The sequence below is a fragment of the Carettochelys insculpta genome, chromosome 2, assembly GCF_033958435.1.
Source record: "Carettochelys insculpta isolate YL-2023 chromosome 2, ASM3395843v1, whole genome shotgun sequence".
Taxonomy (NCBI): domain Eukaryota; kingdom Metazoa; phylum Chordata; order Testudines; family Carettochelyidae; genus Carettochelys; species Carettochelys insculpta.
The window spans coordinates 218267208-218288664 of record NC_134138.1 but is presented as its reverse complement, the minus strand read 5'-3'; the positions used below and the strand labels follow the sequence as shown (position 1 = coordinate 218288664).

Below are 21457 nucleotides of genomic sequence, written 5' to 3'. Positions count from 1 at the left end.
GACTGTGTGGCATCTGTGTGTGTGGGGCGGGGGGGGAGAATTCATACGCAAACGTAGACCACTAAGAAGAAGTTTCTCAGCGTCTTATGCTAGCATGACCCCCATCACAGCCGTGTTGCCACATGGTGTGGAGGGGCAGTGGCTGGAGCCAGACAGAGCAGAAAAACACAGTAACTGTAGAGAAAGAGCCACAAACTCCCTGCAGGGGCTATTTGAACAGGTAGATGTGCTCACAGTGTTAATAGAAAGGAAAGAGACATTCCTCAAGCTTTCATACTAACATGAGGCCACGGCCAAAGGCTTGCTGCTCCCACTTGGAAATTCACGGTCTTCCAGTTAGAGAGCAGCAGTCAGAGCGGACAGGTGAAGGGCACTGTGGATTATAGATGGGACACCTCTGGAGGCTAATAACTCAATTTTAAGACGTGGCGCTTCCATGCTAGCCTTTAATCGAACATCTGAATTCAAGCTTGATGCTATACCAGTCAGATAACTATGATTTTGTAGTCACGATATCAGTGCAACCTAAATCAAGTTAATGGTCTTTACAGTGAAGACAGTCATGTGGTAATACTGAGCTAACTGCCCTAAATTCAAATTTATCTCATAGTCTAGATGCAGCCTAAGAGCCTAGTAAACAGTGCAAGTACTGGTAATGCTGCTAGATAACACAGACCTCTCATGGTCTGGCAAATTCTTCCATTCAGCATCAGTCAGGTCCCAAGAGTGCCAGACTAAAAAGGTTCCACCTGTACTTTAATGTATGTAATATGGGAACAAACATTTAAAGTTCAGATTAACATTATTATTTGTACTACAACAGCACTTGAGCTTTCCGTGAGATTAGATTCTCCCCTCACCATCACTTTTAGAATGCACTCAATTATAGGACTAAAAAGGATTCAAGGGTTCATCTAGACCAGTCCCTTACGTGTGCATACGACTAGTCCCTTTCCCAAATGTAAATAGGTAAGACAGACCCAATGTAGTCTCCCCATTTTATATACAAATAACAGAGGCAAGGTCATACCAGAAACCTTTAACAGAGCCAAGAATAAAACTCAAATCTCCTGAAACAACTATCACGCTATTTCCCTGCAAACTCTAACAATGTATCATAACCTTAACTTCCAATCATGTACAGACCAAAGCACTCTCCCACTCAATACTCTAAAAAGAGAGCTAAATAAAAATTCAAGTGCAAAATAATCAAAATGAAATTAACAGAATAGTCTCTCTCTCTTTTTTTTGTTAAAATTGAGGTGGTGTTTAGAAGCACCAAGCAGGAACGATGGCCTATTGTCCTAAGTGTCTGAAGAGTTTACAATAAAATAAGATGAAAACTGACAAGTACGAAAATACCGCATACAGGGGGATCCTTGTAAGCTGCTTCACTGTAAGTAGTTCCGTACATATGTCGTTAAGTAATTCACAAAAGCAGACTTGTAAGTTGCACTGACCAGCACTTATGTCATTTAAGGGATGAGGGACCAAAAGCCAGGAACATAGTGGAGCTTTGTGGTGGCTCAGCGGCACGCGCTGTAGTGCAGGGGTCCTGGAAGTGAGCCCTGAAGTCATGGGAAACCAGCAGCAAGCTGCAGGAAGCTGGCAGGCAGCTAGGGAGAGCAGCAGCGAGCTGGCTTACCTATTTTCTATTTATTTCTTTTTGTGGGTTATAGGTACATTATTATGTACCACACGTGAACTGTATGTGTTGGGAAGCTCTCAAGCTAATTACATTATTCCTTATGGATATTAATTCCCCTTTGTAAGTCATTTCACTATAAGCTGCATTATTTAGGAACATAACCTGGACTCATGACAAGGGCTCTAGGTATATATCCTAAGCTGGACCCACAATGGACTAGTACAGCTCAAGAGAAATCCACAGCTATTCAGTCAGAGCATGGCATGTGTGAAGGATGAGCCCAAAACTATAACTGAATACTTTCTAGACAAGCTGCAAGCGAAAATAATACCAAGCACAATAATTATATTACATATTACTCATTGCCAAAACAGCTACAGAGAAAAATGATTGCAAGACTGTTTTCTGCCTTATCTAGAAGTATTACTGAAAAGAATACGCTAGGGCTGGGTAGCCCTTTGATTATTCTCTGCAGACTGCATATTATGGACAAAAAACAGAAAATGCACCCCAGTAACAAAGATCAATCACAATCAGGTCTTTCAGGGCTTCTGTTTTTCACATTTGTTACTGTCATTGGGGGGAGGGTCTTTATTTTCAGCAATGTGAGTTTTTATGAAGTTGTCTAAACACTGATTTTATACCAGAATGCATTATCTGTATATACATAATGAGTAATCTTTGTAATATTCCCTAGTGTCCTTTAAGAAAGTTGCTCACCCTGCACAGCAAATAAGGTTCTAGATAAACTGTCCCTAAGGATGCTTCACATTAAGTGAATCTGTGCCTCTCTGCTTATAATAGATTTTTAGAAGCACTGCCTGACTGGTCACACATGTGCTGCCCACAGCTCACACCACCTGCAGAGGTAAGATAACATTGCGGGACCACACATAGCCCATTCCACCCCACTCGCAGCTCCCTCTTCCTTGCAGTCTCTGGCGTAGAAAATCTAAACTACGGACAAGGAGGAAAGTTAGTGGAGCATCCACAGGGACAAATATCTAGATTTGTCTGTTATTTTAATTTTTTTTATATGTTATATAGTTGTCATGCCAATTGATTTTCAGCACCATTTCCAGTAGAGAACTATCTCCAGATCTGAAGAAGTGGGTCTACCCCACGAAAGCTCATAACCAAATAAATTACTTCTGTTAGTCTTTAAAGTGCTATATGACTGCTTTTCTGTTTTGTTAGGATACAGACTAACATGGCTACCTCTCTGTTACTGGAAACTCCTCAGTTACTGCACAGGATGAGTAACCTCTTCTTTCAGGAGAGTCCCTGTAGGCGCTCCACTTTAGGTGACTGTAGAGCAGCGCCCTCACTGGATGGGAAAGGTTTGGAACTGCACAGGTTTTAATTAAGTATCTGATGAGTGCTGCTCCATGGCACAGTATTGTGTGTACATATAGGCTAATGCCCAAGTTGCTGCTTTGCATATATACGTAAAAGGCACTCTATTGAGGAAGGCTACTGATGTGAAGAATGCTTTAGTAGAATGTGCACTGGTCCCAGGCACAGGTTGTAGCTATAGATGGCAATAAATCAATGTGGTTGGAGACCCATTTTGACAGCCTTATCTTGGATGTGTTATCTCCCTTTGATCATTCCATGATGTAAAGAAGTAACTTTACAATAAACACATTAAGATGAAAAATCGGTGTTACCTACCAGTTCTGTGTTTTTAGGGAACCAAAGCATGAGCACCTGTCAGTCCTGTGCTCCTAGGAAGCCAAGGAGTGACACTCATGGAAAACAAATCCAATTCCCAGTAGGCCTCTGCTTGAATCAAAGACAAAGCACTGAAACTGGCAGGGGTGGACACACCTAAATCCCACCAACACAGGTGATAAATCAATTAAGTAAACATTCCTAGCCTCATTTGCACTGAAGACAGAACAGAAAGACAACTCAATTAGCATAATGGAGAACAGCTCTTCTAAACGAGAAACTGCACTGAACTATGGGATACCAAAAGCAGAGAAGCACTGACTGATGGGAAATCTCTGCTCTAGATGCTAATGAACCCAGACCTGCTCACACCCAAATCAGTCACTAGTAATCCTAGTAATGGATCCCAATGATACCCAAAACACTGAAACCGCATAGTTGCACTGTGAGCTTCTTTAAGGAACATCACCTATAGCAAGGCATGATCTGCCTCTATTGTCTTGCCTCTGTTTACTCATCACACCCAGTATTCTTCTTGAACCATTGTTCTGTCTCTAGAAAAAACACCTACCCTTGCTCAAGAAACTGTTCTGATGCCTGGATGTAAATTCTACATCAGTTCCATTGGGAATTCTTCATCTCCTGCCTGATCGTGCTAGGGACTGTGCTTGTCTCCTACCCTTTGGACTCCCCAGCTACCACCACCATCTGAGATGCCTCGATCAGTGGAAGCCCCACCAAGTGGTAAGATCTACCCGCCCCCGGCCTCTCTCTAGGCATAGCCTCCTAACCTTGCCTTATGTAATTAGTTACATGATTTGCTAGCCCTAACATTTCTAAGCAGTATATTTACTATTGTAACTGTTGAATATATATTCACTACCCAAAAATAACTTTCATAGTTAAACTGGTTGCTTCCCTCTCTTTTTCTTCCTCTGGCTGACTGTTCCTCAGGGGTGTTTGTTCTGGCTTCTCCAGTCACTGCAACAATGCTTCTTGTACTTAAGCTAAAAGATCCCCGTGATGCCCAGAACTCCTGTGGGGTTTGCCCATCAAGTGGGTTACTAGCAGAACGATTGTGCTGTGAAAGCAGGAGAAAGGGAGGAGAGGGGATGCTGAACTGGTGGGGCATGTGAGGGTGGCAACTGAGAATGCTGTTTTACCCAGCCACTTAGTCCAAAGACACACAAGGGCCACAGCTTGCCACTGCTGTGCAACCCAACCTACTGAGTACAGGGACATATAAAAGATATCAGTTCATAAGCGCTGATTAGCTGGTCCTCTCAGATGAGCTCTGGAACTGAGCGTGCGCGTACAGGTTGGGAAGAGCTTAATCCTGTGGACCCTGGGTCAGGCAGAATAGCTCCACTGGGAGGGAATTAGCAAGAGAGAGAAGTAAAGCTCCTAGGAACGCTAGTATCAAGCTGCACACTGACAGAATTATTCACCTCTCCCCGCCTACATAACCCCCAATAAATGAACATACCCCAGAGTAAGGGACAAATCTGGTAACATAAGACAATACCACATACATACCCCAACTGAACCCACTGACAAGGAAAAACTTCCTCACTCTCAGGGTGGTTACGCACTGGAATAAACTGCCTAAAGAAGTTGTGAAGTCTCCATCATTGAATTATTTAAGGACAGGTTAGACAAAAACCCGTTAAGAGTGATCTAGATGGTGGCTGATCTGGTCATGAGTGCAGGGAACAGGATTTGACCTCTCAAGGTTCCTTCCAGTTTTATGATTCTATGCATTTTGGTGACTTCCTGAAAGATAAACTGTCTTTTCAGTGTAAAAAGCTAGTGCCCTTTGGAGTCCAGAACATGAAGCATATGTTCCTATGAGGTTGTGGGAATATCAGTAGGAGACAGAGGGGTTCATTCAAGTGGAATGATGAAACTATTTTAGGTAGAAATTGGTGTGGACAAAGTGTAATGTTTTCAGAAATTTGATGCACAGGGGATGTGCCCCCATAAAGCTTCGCACTACCAGACTGACTGGTGATAGATAACACATTCTTGAGGAAGCATTAAGTGGTAGGGTGGGCAACGATCAAGAACTTGTCCATTTTGCAGTAGAATGCCATGAATGCTAAGAGATATAGGCTGATCAAGTTAGTTGAAATCCCCAAACTTTGTTGAGTTCCAGTATGCAATCTAACCCCACTGATAAAGGGAAGGTACTTGCCATTGTTTGCTTATTTTGGCACAACTTATAGAAACTCTTCTGTTTGTGAAGGTAGGTATATTTCATACTCACGGCCAGCTTTTGGGAAAAAAATGGAACCTTGTGCAAAACTTGAACTCCATGACACAGCACTTCCCTCACTGTCCTTGGTAGGACAAAAATCATCTCTGGTCACAGTAACTGTGTTTGAGAGACAGCTCCCAAATAAGGGACAGAGAAGCTGTGTCTACACTACATTCCCCTTTCCAAGGAGGAATGCAAATGAAATGCTGGTTTACAAATCTCACGCAGCATTTGCATAAGCTTGTGCAATCACGTTTCCAGAAGAGACTTTTCTGAAAGCAAAACACAGTGGTGTAGATGGAGTTCCTTTGGGAGGAAAAACCCCGTTTTCCAAAGAATCCTACCTATCTTGTTTCAGTTTTTTTTCCTCCAAAGGAACCCCATCTGCACAGCTGTTTTTGCTTTCGGAAAATTCTCATCCAGAAACACGATCGCATGAGCTTATGCAAATGAGGTGCAAGATTTTTGTACATCAGTGCTCCTTTGCATTTTCAATGTCTCACATTTGCATTCCTTCTCCAAAAAGGGAACGTAGTATAGCTGTAGCCAGAGAACAGGTAAGGAGGATGGAGGTAAACTGACAGACTAGCCATGGGGTCGGCAACCAAAAGAGCAAGAGCTTTTTCTTTAAATTCAGTTAAAAAAACTCAATAATTCAAGAGCTGTAATGCATGGCAATGTGAGACTGCCATTAATAAATAATGTCAAACCATACTTTTTGTAACTCCTATTTTAAGAACAGCACACGCACATACGCCACAATGCGCTGTGTATATTAAAGGGGGAGTTTAACATTTCAAGATCACATAATTTCCTATTTACATATAAGCTATTCATTGTTGGGCATTTGGATGCTCACCGAAGCACGAAAATAAGAGTTTTTTTTTTTTTAAATAATTTTGTAATTATAACATAGGGAGCAACAAGGAAGTCCTTAAAGAGCCACACGTGGCTCCAGAGCTGCAGGTTGCAAACCCCTGGCCTAGCCAGTCTTGATGATTTCTAGTACTCATTTATCTGATGTGATTTTTCACCAGTCTGGGTGCAACAGAGTAACATGGTCTCCAAATGGACAGAACAAGTGTTGGATGTTTCCAGCAACAGAAGATGTGGGATGTGTATCTGATTCTCAACCAAGCTCTGGAAACTGTATAGAGGCAGGTGGTTGGGATGTCAGTGGCAGCATAAGGAGTGATCTCCATGTAGCTGGTCTTGCTCCCCCTCATTGAAGGTCATATTGCCTCTGAGACTGGGTACAGGATGTAAATCTCTTTCTTTATGCCAAGTAATATTTCCCCTATTTTTGCCTGAAAAGGTACATAAAATGTCCAACGAACTGAGAGTGACCCTCAAATCTTTTTATGTGAAAAGAGAATCCATCAATCTTGGCTGTGAACAGCTTTTGGCCCTTGCACAGCAGATAAGCAGATTCTTAACAGTAGCTTGAATCTCTCTGGAGGAAAAACACACAGCCAAGAAACTTATCACATGATTATGTATCTGGTGATGGAACATGGTGCCATGTCCAACGATGCTCGTAAGGCTGTTCAAGCGAGAAGGCGGAACTCCAACATAGTTGCTTTGAATTCCACTTTTTTGGTCCTCAGGGAGCTATTCAATAAATTCAACGTCTCTCAATAATTTGTCTGTTATAATATGGGTTGCATGTCCCTGGTCACCTGACTGGTCCCCAATGAGAGAATGTACCAGGCAAAGGGAGGTCTCGCTGCACCCCAGGCCTGCTGCCCCTTCTCGCTGGTGGCTCTAGGTCTCACTGACATCCAGGACTGACTGCGACAAACTGTATGGGAAATTTGGCTACACCCATGATAAATGGTCATCCAGCTAACTAAAATTGTGCTGGTTTATGGATGTTGCTGGATGAGAGTATGCCAGACTAGAGAGGTTCAACCTATACACTAACTGGCATACTAATTAAGAATTTCAATTGAGAAAAAAAAAAACCAAACAAACAAACAGGCAAAAGATAGTAAGTTACCTACCTTAAGTGAATTATGAACTATATATTATATTATAGTGTGAGCAATATATATAAACTACACACACACACACAGAGAATTATATACTCTAAAGCAAAACTAGACTAAAGATGAAGCTCAAAACATACTGCTAACTGCTTCATCTCAAGCAGATGATGATCTTGAGAAAGAGCTGAAGGGGACTGGTCAAACAGTGCTATGTAACCTCCAAAATGGCCTGAGATGGGGACACTGTATGTGTGACCCAATTAATGACTTATACTAAAATTCACTTAAAATGGAGCATGCAGCTGGACAATGTCAAAGAACATGGTGCTGTTTAAAACAGCACTATATTAAAATGAACTAGGGAACTTTACTGCAGACCAGCAGGGCCCAGTATGCTCAACAGTTTATAGTACTGCTTTGTGTAGACAAGGCTTCACATACATTTCTGGTGTTTCTGCATTTGGGTGTTTTTAATGTATTTCTGGGTCAAAACTGGAAACAAGATGATTTAGGTATCTTACATCATATCCATAGATATCTGATGCATAATTAATATTTTAATCAAACTCAGTACATACCTGGATTTTGATCTTGACCGGGAGTGTGACTCAGAGTGTTTAGAAGCCCTTGATGGACTACGAGATCCTGACCTGCTCTCCGATTTTACACGAGCAGGACTCCCAGCTGGAGATTTTGACTGGGAGCGAGACTCCTAACAAAAAAGATAGTATTACAAATGGTACTGGTCACATAAATGCCTAACTCCTAACATTTAAAGTACCGTAATTATATTATTTGATTGCTCCTGAAAGACAAATGGTTAGGCAATACCCTCCAGAACAAATTTCAGTCTGTTAACCCACTGTTAATATTGTATGCTTTCCTCAAGTAATTCCCTACTTGAACCAGATCGCCAATTCTCTATTAACTAAGTAATCATGCAAATTCATCTACAACTTGATCATACAGACACTGGAACATAAACCATACATTTACTTAACCTAGGACCCATTCATTCTTCCAGATTCTTTTAATTCTACTTCACTCTTGCTTTCTATTTTTCTTCATTCTTCATTGAGTTTTTCATTTTTCATACTTCGCGTATTCTTCCCCAATTCAAACAATTCATTATAGCCTTAACATTCAAGTGCTTCTATCTGACCAATCTTCTGTTCAATTTTTTCCCCCATTCAATTTTAATTTTCTGATCTTTAATACTTTTCATTAGCCTTCTTTTATCTTGATTTATCTTCCACATTCTTGGAAAAAACTCTTCAATTTCTTCACGAACATTAACCTTAATGGAAAAAGAACATTTAGTATATTTAAGCACTAGGGATTATAAAACTCTGCTGGAGTTCAGAATGTTATCTACCAAAATTGAAAAGCCAGCAGGTAAAGTGCAAGTATCTATTTTATAAAAACAACTTTATTAAAAAAATCTTTAAATTGTATTATTTCTAGGTTCTGACAATGAGTCTACTGGTTTTCTCTAAATGTTTCAGAGCTGCCCTCCTCCCCTTTCAAACTGTGTAACTATCCTTATTTTGGAACACCTACAGGATACAAGCGTACTAAAAAGTAATCTGCACACATACTAAAATGTTCTGACAAAAACGTAAATTTTCCCTTAATATTAGATTTGCACTTTCAAAATATCTAGAATGCTAGTCTTGTAATAAGGTTTTACTAAGCCATGCTTAGTTCAACAGAACTTTAAAGCAGAGCTTTCCCAGTTTTTTTTAAATCTTTCTATGCAAATAGATACATACAAGACCTAAACTTAACCTAAAATTATTGATTCTCTAATAATTTTCTTTTGTTCCTTACTGTTATTCTATTTTCCTTGAGCATTGTAGTTATATTTAAAATAAAATGCATATTATAATAACCCCACAAGGGTCAATTTTAATTGGATGAACACACACGACAAATAATCGGGAAAACAAGCAAACCGATCAGGCTAGGATTTTTTTCCCCTAAAATACTTGGTAGCATGGCCACATACGGGTTAAATATTTAGACGTGAAGTATTAAATATGCATAAATAAATTTTAATTACGAAAGCACAGCAAGCTTTCCCACACCTTTCAAGTTTTTATTTTCCTTTTCTTACATTCTGTTCTGATTTTCTTAACATCCTTTACTATCTGTTGTTAACAGCAAGAAGCCCTATGGCACCTTATAGACTAACTGATATTTTGGAGCAGTTCATGAGAAGCAGGTCTTTGCCCACAAAAGCTTATGCTTCAAAATATCCGTTAGTCTATAAGTTACCACAGCACCTCTTGTCTTTACACATACAGACTAACATGGCTAATCCACCTCTCATTCTGCAGTAAACATGGTCAGTTTCTTTAGTGCCTTTCCTCCTTTAAGGAGAGAGTTTCTCCTTACTTTTTCACAAGTACTAAAATGAAAAGATTAATAGAAACAAGTTAAAATCCTCTAGTGAGCCTTAATATGTAAACTGAGCAAAGCTCCTCATTCACTGTAACAAGAATTCAAGAGAGAAGAAGAAGAGCTAGTTAGATTGCTGACTAGAAGAAACAGCTGAATTCTACATTTAATTACAATCTGGGGATCACAATATAAATTCAGAACTACATAGTCCCCACAATATGCAACAGAATGCCATCTGACACCTATGAGGCTTTCACAGAGATCAAGGGAAGACTCACATATCAATACTTTATTATATTACATGCCTTATTTTCACATCCAGAGCTCACTCAGAACACATACTCCCTTTCAGGCTATTTTCTTACTTTCTTTTTCTCCTTACTCTATTTCTCTGTCCCTTCATTCTTTTTAGAGCCCCTCTACTAATTCTTCTATGGTTTATTCCCTAACCCCTATAGCAATCATTCCCATTACCTTCTTTATTAAAAGGGATCAGCAATTAAAGTTGATGTATCTAATTGAAAACAAAAGAAAGTTCTTCCTGTGAGCTACTGTTTCAACCTATCCGCAAACTCAGAAAAACTTCACTACATTAACTGCACTGTTCATGTTTGGAAAGTTCTCTTCATAGACATGACTATTATAAAATAAAGACAGATTCTGCACAATCTGGATGCATCCTGTGGGTTACAAATGTTTCCTGAAGGGCCAAGTACAGCCCTAAAACTACATGTTTGATACCTCTGATATAATAAGTATTAATTCAGTACTGCTGCCCATTCAAATTTAAACTCTGCTGACACTTCCATCTAAGTTTCTAATTAGTGCCATACTGACATCAATGTGTCTCTGCCTGATATTTGAAAGGAAACACTAACTCATTTTAATAGCTCAGACTGTCATCTATTTGTTTTAAGTTACCTGTGCACATACAGAACAGTTTAAACTCCCAGGACAGCTCAACAGTTCCAGTTTTCAAGGGGCAGTGCTTACAAGTTTCAAAACTCTCCAAAACCGGTAACAACTGGAGATTGCTGCTGAGAAGACAGCTACTACTATATGGTAGGTAACTGCCGACTGATATGTCAATGCCTGGCAGTCAGTTTTCTGACACAACAAAACATCATTCCCACAGTACTTCAAAGAAAGTATTGAAGGAATCTGCATAATAGTTTTGAGATAGATTTTTAAACTAAGGACATCAAAGCAGCTAAAAAAATACTTCTCCCTACCCGTGGGTCTTTTGCTGCACAACAACAGGTTTCCAGTCCCAGGAGAGTTACAGAATATGGAATGAAGTCTTCTGCTGGGAAGGATTTCTTCCAGAGACTTCTCCATTCCTGCACTCTTTCCCCAACCTCTCCTTTTCACCTACCAAATCAACAAGGCCTCTTTAAAGTTTTACCATACACAACACAAAACAGAGCAGACCTGGTGTTTTCTTACACAAGCATTTTATAGACTAGTTATAAACCATGAGGCTCACATTATGCGTTATCCTAGAATGTAGCCTCTATCCTGGAAAGTAAGATTTTTGTTTTCCTTAGTATTTTTCCTTTAATGTAGAGGTGTACAAAGTGGGGGGGGGTCCCCCTCACGGGAACATGAAATTTTATTGGGGGCACACACCAATCAGCTGCTGGGTCTAATGCTCATCCATCTTACTAAAAATGTTGACATATTGTTTTTAATGTATGTGTATTCACATTTTTAACTGCAATTTCCATTTGTTTGAATTACATTAAGCAGCTTTGGGGGGCCATGCTAATTGCAGGGATGAAAAGTGGGGCCTGATGTAAAAGGTTTGCTCACCCCTGCTTTAAAGGATAGGTGAAAAAAATCTAGGATTATTGAATTTTCTATGCCACTACAGGCCATAAAAATGATAGAAAGCACACCAAAAAATAAGGCTTGTCTAAATTACAGCAAGCAGTTATTGCTCTTCAACTGGTTGTACAGCAGTCATGGTAACACCAACACTTCAGTCCACTTGTGCCTCCCTAAACTGCTCTTGCATTTAGGCTCATTATGGCAAATCCCAAATGAATGCAGCCTCCTTTCAGTTCATAAACCACCCACATTGATTTGAATTCACATTAAGTCTTTCCTAAAATAAAACATGGACTCATACCTGACTGCTGTCATAGTCAGCACATATCCTTACTTTCCAACCAGGAGTCCTCTCTCCATCTTCCCTCAGCCATTCAGCAAATCCTACACCATAGAAAACACTCAGCCATGCCCAAACTCCTGTTCTGAAGGTCCTCAGTTATAGCCTGAACTGGTGGTCGGCCTCTAGTTTGTAAAACATCATCAACATCCCATCCCACTGCCATAAATGGACAGAACAGCTACAGTAAATCCTACCTTTCTGCTACCCAGACAGTGTCACCAGTCAATCTTGCTAAAGCGATAGCTAGTTTTTTCCAGAGTGAAAGCTTCAGACAGTAATCCACAGATGATTCTGCAGCTCAAGCTGCACACAAACATACCTAGTAGCTGTATTCCTACCACCACCTCAGGTACCAGATTCCCCTTCCCACTCCAAAGCTAACAGAGCACCTCAACCAATTCCACTCTTCCAATGGCAGACTCAGACCATGGCTCACTTTCTCACTCTGATGAGCCACAAGCAAGCAGTGGCACAGTCAGAGCAGGGAGACCTTACAGCCATTGACTTACAAGTGCTTCACCTGAGGAGGCCATGCAGAGTTAGAGGTATTTTTAAATAGGTAAAAAGGGGCTCTTCTGGGAAGGGAGGAAACTAAAGGTGAGGAGGTAGCACAGCAAGGACAGAGAGGGGAAATTCACAAATTGAGACCATTCACTGGCTAAGTTAGGTATCATTTAACTGTGGTAAGTACCAGTTAATGCAGCAACAGTGCCAATGTGTTGGGTCAACATTGATACACAACTTGTTGAACCACAGAATTCATCATTATGAATTTCAGATACAATTTATACTAACTGTTAACCTTTCTAATAATCCATGTTATCTCCAGTACTGATAAGGCTTTAAAACCATCAGATCCAATCAGTTTTGATAGTGGTTACTGCCACATTTTTCTGAAAATATATTTATTGTTCAAGCCAACCAGCCACACTCAACCAACCAACCAATCACAGGTGGCTACCATGCTGGATATCAAGGCTTTAAAATAAATTTTCAAAAGAACTGAAACTATCCACAAAATCTTTTGAAGGGATTTAAAAAAGGCACTTTCAACTTTCCTGGAGTTTGGGAAGCCAATGAAGAAAAAAAAAAAAAAAAAAAGGAAAAGTGAAGTCTTGATGAAAGGGTATTTATGCCCTCTCACTGACCACACGATCATCTGCAAAGTGTGTCAATATAAGCTTGTCAATGAATATAAAAAAATTCAATTTCTGAGGTAAGACACTTAAAAAGATAAAATAGGGCATAGCACTGTGCGCAGGAAGAGTAAAATAGGGAAGGAAAAACAATTCTGTGGAATTTCACTATGGCTCTCTCAGAATATCGCCCCCACTCCCCAATCGATAATTTGCAGTATGCTTGCACTGGTTTAAAAGAAAACTTGTTATACGCAGAACAAATAAAATCCTTCTCAGACTTCTGTGTAGTCAATGTTTTACTTGTATGTGCAACTCACATGATTTCTACTTTCACCACCCCAATCACACTTTAAAGCTTCCACTGACCCACTCTTGCATGCTACTATTCTCAAAATCTTTCTTTAGAACAAGGAATAACATAAGCAGCATACTAAGATTGACGGTTCTGATAATCTACAATATTATTTTTTACTTAGTCATGAAGGAGTACCACAGTCTGGGGCATAATTGTAAGAGGGTTTTTTGTTGATTGAGAGTAGTAGCATACTCAGCCTTATATGAGAGAGAGGGATAAGCAAAGATGTGGCTTGCATCACTTGCTGGATATTAGTCTGAGTTCAGCTGAAGGAGAAACATCAAATGGTCTGGGAGTCAGTGATAGGACAATCCTATGTATTTCCTTGGGCATTTCAAGAGAGCTTTCTCCCAAAACAGGAAGGAAAAAGGAAACACTGGCAAAAAAAAAAAGGGAGTGAAAAAAAACTTTAAAAGGAAGGAAAAAATAAAAATAAAGTGATGAGAAAAGGACTTTTTTGAAATTTATGAAAATTAATTGGAGCTAAAAGGTCTTGGAAAGCATTCATAATTACTGTTATCTCCACAAAGAGAAATTCTGTACTCTACCTAGTATTTATGCTGAGGGATTGTTTTCAAGTACAGTAAGGTATGCGTACGCAAGGGTTCTGTTCCACGCACCCTCACGCAACCCGGGTTTCGCGTACGTTGGGGGACTGACTTTTTCCGAGGCACAGCACATGTTCTGCAGCTGGAGAAGCAGCAGAAAGGTAAGTGCTGGGCTGGGGTGGCAGCTGGGGAGGGTTAAGCCTGGGTTGGGTTAGGGCTGCAGGGGGGGGTGAAGGGGTGGAGTTCACCGCATGTGGTGAGCTGGGCTACAAGGGGCGGGGAGTTGAGTCAGAACCAGACCCATGTGTGGGTGGTGAGTTGGCAGAGAGGTTGCACCTGTGCCGCGCAGGGCAGGGGTGGCAGCTTGTGAGCCAAGGGGTTTGCACTGGAACTGCGGGGGTGGGGAGGGAGGCGGGTGGCTTGTGAGCCAGCACAGGGGGTGGAGCGGACCTGCATAGGGCAGAAGGGAGAGGCGAACGAGTGGCTTGTGAGCTAGGGGAGTTTGCAGCAGAGCGGGGTGGTGGGGCGAGTGACTGGCTTGTGAGCCAGGGGGCTGCACTGGAGCCGCAAGGGGAGGGAGGCAGGCAGGTGGCTTGTGAGCCAGCAGGGAGGGTTGCACTGCAGCCATGCAGGGCAGGGGGATAAGCGGGCAGCTTGTGAGCCAAGGGGATTGCACCGGATCCGCCGGGGGAGGGAGGCAGGCGGGGGGGCGGGACTTGAATCAGAGCTGCTCACTGGCAGTTTAAACTGGGCTGGGGGTGTGTGGGGGGGGGGTGTGAGCTGGAGCTACATGAGAGTGGTGGTAAGCCAGAGCCAGGCATGGGCGTGTGGGGTGAGCCGGAGCTGTGTGAACATTGTGAGTAGAGCTGGGAGGGAGCTGCTCTGGGGCCATGCAGAGCTGAGGGAGGTTGAGCCAGGGCAGGGGAAGCAACTTAGACAGAACTGGAAATCAAGGTACATAGTTTGCAATGGGAATCAGGGTCAGACACAAGAGCAGGGTCGTGTACTCCGAGACCTTACTGTATTATTCCTCTTTCAGATAAGACAGGGACAGTACTGCTTGCTACCATGGCATGGGTAATAGTTTATCAGCAACAGCATGACTAAACAAGGCAAAAAAAGCCAAAAGAAACAAACAATAATATTTAGACACCTAATTACCAAAAAATATTATCCTTTTTCATACTAATAAACTCAGCCAATTTCCAAAAAGAACTGGGGGGGCTACTTGTCTCTGAAGGCTGCAACAAAATACATAGATACTGCTGTTCTCTAAACCTCTTTGCTGCCACAGTAGAGACCAGATATTTAGACAAACGTCCTGGGAGAATCTGCTTGGAGACCCAAAAGGTTACAGTTACAGCTTTCCCCAAGATTGTCTCTGCACCAATGAGAGGCCGGCAAAGAACAGATTCAGATTTCCTTAACTTGTATATTTAAACATACTGCAGAGTCCTCTTTTTCAATCAAGTAGTCCTTTCAAAATTTCTCCCATCCAGCAAAGCACATAAGCATTAAGTAACCACAGTGACTTCAATGACACTGCTCAAGACTTAAAAGCTACATACACACTTAAGCTCCACTGGACTGTAGCCAGTGTTAGGGTTTGTACAGAACAAACCTCAATTAAAATTCAAAGGAACTGAAATTTAGGATGAAGATAAAAAAAAAATCGACTACTGCTCTGACCTGATGAAAAACTGGATATCTATTCCTATAACATACAGCCTTAACTAACAAGGTAAAAAGCTGCTGAAGACACCATTTCTTAGGGAAAGAATCTAAGATATTTATGTCTAAATGAATGGTTTTATGGATTATGCATAAGACTACAGGAGCTGAGTAAACTATAGTACTGCATTTTTAACATACTCCCTCTGCTGCATACAGGATGTTTTTGGGTGAAATAAAAAATATGCTCTTATTCACCTCTTTGAAAAAATAAATGTTCCAAGTTAGAAAAGGACATTAATTTAAGGATTAGGAATTAAACCGAGAACCTGAAGTCAAAAGGAAGAGTGTGGTTTAGAGCACTGGTTCTCAACCAGGGATACTCAGAGGTCTTCCAATTCATCCAGATCAAGGAGACTCAGCCTCTGGGTTTCAACTCGGAGGTAAGGGGTAGGAAGGGATTGTCAAGAAATGGATCGCAATGGGTCCGAAATGCATAGCCAGAAGTTACTCTGATTAAAAAAAAAAAAACTCTCTTTTTCAAACTGCTCTACTATCATCTTGGCTCTAGTGGGTTTTCCATTTCACTAGGTCCCCAACGTCTTTCAGCCAAGAAGTCTTTCGTCATTTTAATGTTAAAAAAGTAGGATTCTTCTCTTCCAGTCAACATGACCCTTTTGACCCCATGCAGATCACTTTTGAGACATGTTAATTTGGAATCTACTCAACTTTGACAAAATAATATCTAATAACTTATAATTGCAATAACTGCAAAGTGATTGAAAATTATTTTCTTAATAATTGTACTGAAGTTTGTCATGACAGTTTCCATACAAGTATTTTTTTATTAATTCAAAGACCACTTGATATAAATTCTTCCACTGATATTTTCAATGTAACTTGCATCTTTATATTCTATATCGCAACAATAATACGGATATAAAGCACTGGCCAACATGCTAACAAGTTCAGACTCTGAGGTGCATCATGGCACCTCTCCAGAAAGAAAGAAAGCTGTGACAAACTCTAGAAAATCTGAATTTTAATGTACTGTAACAAGCAAGTGATATAATTGCTGGTTACTCATCCTTAGTTTAAAAAAAAAAAGTCAGCTGAAGCTGCAGGGCTTTCTTATATACTTTCTTCTCAATTTGCTTTATTTACCCCTAAATACTTGACTTGATTAAACATTTTAACTTTTTTTCTTTTACTTTGCCTGGTGCTCAATTAACTTATTTTTTTTTTATTTCTATTATCTTATTGAAAGTTTGACATAAGTAACAGTGGTATTTCCCAGAGACATTACAAGTTTTAATAGAACTTCTCTTATCTTATTTTGTTTGATTGCATGCTTTAGACTTCTCACCATTAAAATCCCAACAAAGTAAAACCAGTTGACTTAAATTTCATGTAGGTCTACATGTCTTATATCAAGATTTCAGAGTTCTTGTGGCTTTCAAAAAAAAAATCACATTTAATTTTGGTGTATGTGTTCTGGCCTTCCATGTGGATAGGTAAGATACCACCAGAAATAGTCTTACTGATTATACAAGTGAAGAAGCATTGAAAATAGAGTGCTGCCAAATGCAAAGTAAAATTGACAAACCTCGAGAATTATTTTTCCAGTACTTTTCTTTCAGGTACCCTAAACGTGTTTGCAATGGTATTCTGTTCGGATATAGATGAGTAAAGTAAATGTATCACTAATTTTCTCTGCCACTGTGCTGAGCTGCACAGCAGACCATAAAATGGAAAATGCATTATCATGTGCTATACTGGCTAAGACATTTCTTCACCACTGTAAATAAAGATAAGTGGGTACTTCCAAAAGATCTGAACTAAGCCTAAGGGCACACAATGACTGGTAAATTTCCCCCTCTAAATAGAGGGGAGGCGAACTACATCATCCGGCACAGAAATCCAGGTTCAGAACTGCTTAAACCCTGCATACTGAAATAGGAGAATAATTTATTTACACAACATCAAGCAGAGCAGCATTTCTCAAAGCGTGGTCCGCAGACCAGTACCGGTCTTCGGAAAAAACATACCAGTCCTTAGAAAACATACAAGTTATTGCTATGTACTATTATTACTGCAAATTAATAACAAAATGAATATTTATTCATTTTTCATTATTTTAAAAAATGTGTTTATATTTTGGGGCCTCAAAAAAACACCACTGAAAAAAACCTGGTCTCAACTATATGAAGTTTGGGAAACCCTGAGGCAGAGGAAAACATAACTGAACTTCATCAGTTACACTAGTTCCCTAACACTGAACTGTCCAAGAATCTAAAATGAATCTTTAAAACAGAGAAACTAGCGGGAAGTTATATTTGACAAGAAAAGCAATGTACTGAAACACATAGTAAAAAGTCATGGTAAACTAGGTCTCATAGAACATAATAAACTGTAAAGAATTACTGATAAGTAAGCACACTTTGTTCCCCAAATTGCCACTTTTGCCAGAGTAATCCACAAGAGAACTGTTTTTGTCTACCTCACCTGAGCAAACCAGCAGCCAACCATACAGAGTATAGTGCTTCCAGCCTAGGGATTATTTTTTATTTAGTGTTATACGAGTAGCACTATTTCACTGGTGACAGTTGTTGAAATTCTGACAGTGCATTGTTGTATTCCACTGATCATCTCCCTAGGCAGCATCATGTTGCTGCAAAGCTACTGCCTTTTGTTCATCAGAAAAGGAAACAAAAAAACCCTCTAATGTTTTCTTCAAGAGCAACTCTTGAAAGGACACCAAAGGTTTCCTACAATAAAGCAGAGGCAAATAAGGATGGAATGAGGGCAGTGACCACCCCTCTTGGACTATGGACCTAAACATTTGTTCCATGTTTCAAGTATTACCGGTAATTGCTTTCTGGCTTTGTCCATCACTAAAAAAGTAAACAACTCAAGCGTGTATATAAAGACTGAAACAATCAGACGATATATGATGAACTCAGGCTACTAAGGCCTGGGGGCACCTCCACACACGTGGCACAAGGGGAGAGCAGAGGTACAAATGGACCACCAGTGAACTAGGGCAACTGAAGAGACCCCGGTGGCATAGGGAGCCTAGCTCAGAGAAAACCCCGCTCACTGGCCATCACAAGGGAAGAGGCGGCTGGATCCCACGGTTCTCAGGCAATGACACGGCCCGGTTCTCACGCGGGCTGGAGGCACTAATCGCCCACCAACGAAATTGCAACCAGACCCGCCCTGACAGGTCGGGCCCCGCCGCCCAGGTGTCGGGTAAAGGCGCTCCCGGGGTGGGACCGCGTAGCGCGGGGGGCGGGCAAACAGGGCCCGAAGCGCGAGGACTCACCAAAGCCCGCTGCTCGGGCGGCAGGAAAAGGACAGGGACAGGCAGCAGGGCGAGTGGGTGGCCCAGCTCGGCTAGACACCCACGGGCCAGCCAGGGACGCTCGGCCAGGTAACGCGGAGAGCGGGAAGGGGCCGGGCCGGGCCGGGCGGGAAAGGGGCGCGGAGAGCGGCCGGACGCAGAGCCCGCCAGAAGGGGTGTTGGCGGGAGGCACCGCTCGCTGGCCCAGCGCCGCTGCAGGCGGAGGGGAGCCATCTTAGGGAGCCGCTGCTGCGCCACCCGCAAGGAGCGCCCCTCCCCCCACTCCCTGGAGGACCGGGCCGGCCTCCCTCAGCACGGCCCGGGTGGGCTCGCCACTCACCCTCCCCTCGAAGTTATTCTCCTCCACGTCGCTCATGGCGGCTGATGCGCTCAACGAACTAGGACGCGAGTGCCAGGTAGCGGCCTCCTTCCTACCTCCCGACCCGTCCTACAGGCGGCAGCGGCGCAAAATGGCGCCTCGGCCTCGTCTGCGCCCGGCACTGCGCGGAGGCGGGGTCGCCCCGCCAATCACAAGGGAGACGCGCCCGCCGTGCGTGAGGTAAGGCTCCGGCTGTCCAGCCCGCCTTACCGCAGCCAGAGCGGCGCGGGCACCATTGTCCTCATTTACCCCCCTGCTCCCGCCGGCGTACAGGGTCTCGTGCAATTCCCCCTCCCCCAGTCGTGTGTAGGAGCCCCCGGCTCACGCGCAGCAGCGTGTCCGAGCCCGTCCTACACACACACAACCCATAGCAGCCCATGAGCCCCCCCAGCCACACAATACGCACCAGTGTGTCCGAGCTCCCCGTCCACAACATACACAGTGGGTGGTGCAAGGTGTTCTACGCACGCGGTGGTGTGTAGGAGTGTGCCCCCACTTGGGCTGGTGGGTGCAGGCACCCGCACACAACACACAATGGTGTGTGTGAGCTTCGCCATGCCAATGTGTGTGACTCCCCTTTACATGCTCAACATACACCACTGCCTAGGAGTCCCTTCTACACACAACACTTAGCAGCGTGCACAAACCTTCCAGGACGCACAACTCTGGTGTGTATGAGCCCTCCCTTACATACACCAGACATCCCAGCGTATGAGACCCCATACACACAACACGCAGCGGAGTATATGAATGCTCACACAACACCACACAAAACGGTGTAAAAGCCCTCAGAGTCTCTCAGTCCACCATTGTTTGTTCAGAGTCCTTATTTTATGTTGAACTTCTGCTTTGGTCTTGGCACGCGCTTCTCTTTGTTGTGCAAAACAAAAAAGCAGTTAGTAGTAGGCATCCTTCGATCCCGAGGGATCATGGGTTTGCGCCCCAGTTGGACTGATTCGAGCAGCGTCTTCTGTGGCTGTGTAATCCAATCCAGGAGTGTCAGTCCTTTCCGCACTGTGAGCAGCAGTAGGCAGATGTTGCTCTGGTATCATGGGCACAGATCTTCCTGAGGGCTCTCCTGTCTTCCGCTTCCTTCACCAAGGTAGTTTCATACACGACAAGACCTTCCTTCACTCCCTGTTTCCAGGCGTGCCTGTCTGAGGTGAGTGAATGCCAGGTGTTCACACTGATAGAGAGAGCACTGAGGTCATGCTTGCACACGTCCTTGTAGCGCAATTTAGGTCACCCTTTCGGCCTCTTTCTAGACGCCAGTTCGCCGAAGAGGAGGTCCTTCGGTATTCGGCCATCCGTAATGCCTGAGACATGGCCCAGCCAGCGCATACGCCTCTGTTTGAGAAGGGTGAACATGGAGCCAGTGTCTGCCCTCTCAAGCACTGCGCTATTGGAGACCTTGTCCTGCCATGAGATACCGAGTATGCACCTAAGGCAGCGCATGTGGAATGTTTTGAGCAGAAAGTCCATGTTTCACTGGCGTACAGAAGTGTGCTCAAAACACAGGCTGTGCAGACCCGCACCTTGGTGTGTACAGTGAGCTGATTGTTAGCCCATACTGTCTTCGTCAGCCTGGAGAATGTTGTGGTGGCTTTTCCAATGTGCTTGTTGATCTCGCTATCAAGTGACAAGTTGTCCGAGATCGTCAAGCCTAGGTACACGAACTCACGTACGACTTCCAGTTCGTAGTCTAACACGTTGACAGATGGCTCGTTACCCACGTTTTGGCCCATCACCTGGGTCTTCTTTAAGCTGACTGTGAGGCCAAATTCCATACATGCATCCGCAAAGCGAGTTATGAGTGACTGCAGTTTCTGCTGCGTGTGAGCAGCAATGGCTGCATCATCAGCAAAAAGGAAGTCCCTTA

The 21457-nt window shown here is 42.7% G+C and overlaps 1 protein-coding gene across 1 annotated transcript in view; it reads right to left on the bottom strand.

The window, feature by feature from the left end:
- Positions 1-19682, bottom strand: part of TRA2A (transformer 2 alpha homolog) — a 52416-nt gene extending 32734 nt beyond the window's left edge. The window contains exons 1-2 of the mRNA XM_074984635.1: positions 19540-19682; positions 8146-8279 (exon numbers count right to left, since the gene is read on the bottom strand). Of these exons, the coding sequence (XP_074840736.1) occupies positions 8146-8279; positions 19540-19575 (170 nt within the window). The 5' untranslated portion in view covers positions 19576-19682. The remainder of the gene's footprint in view (positions 1-8145; positions 8280-19539) is intronic.
- Positions 19683-21457: the final 1775 nt, after the last annotated feature.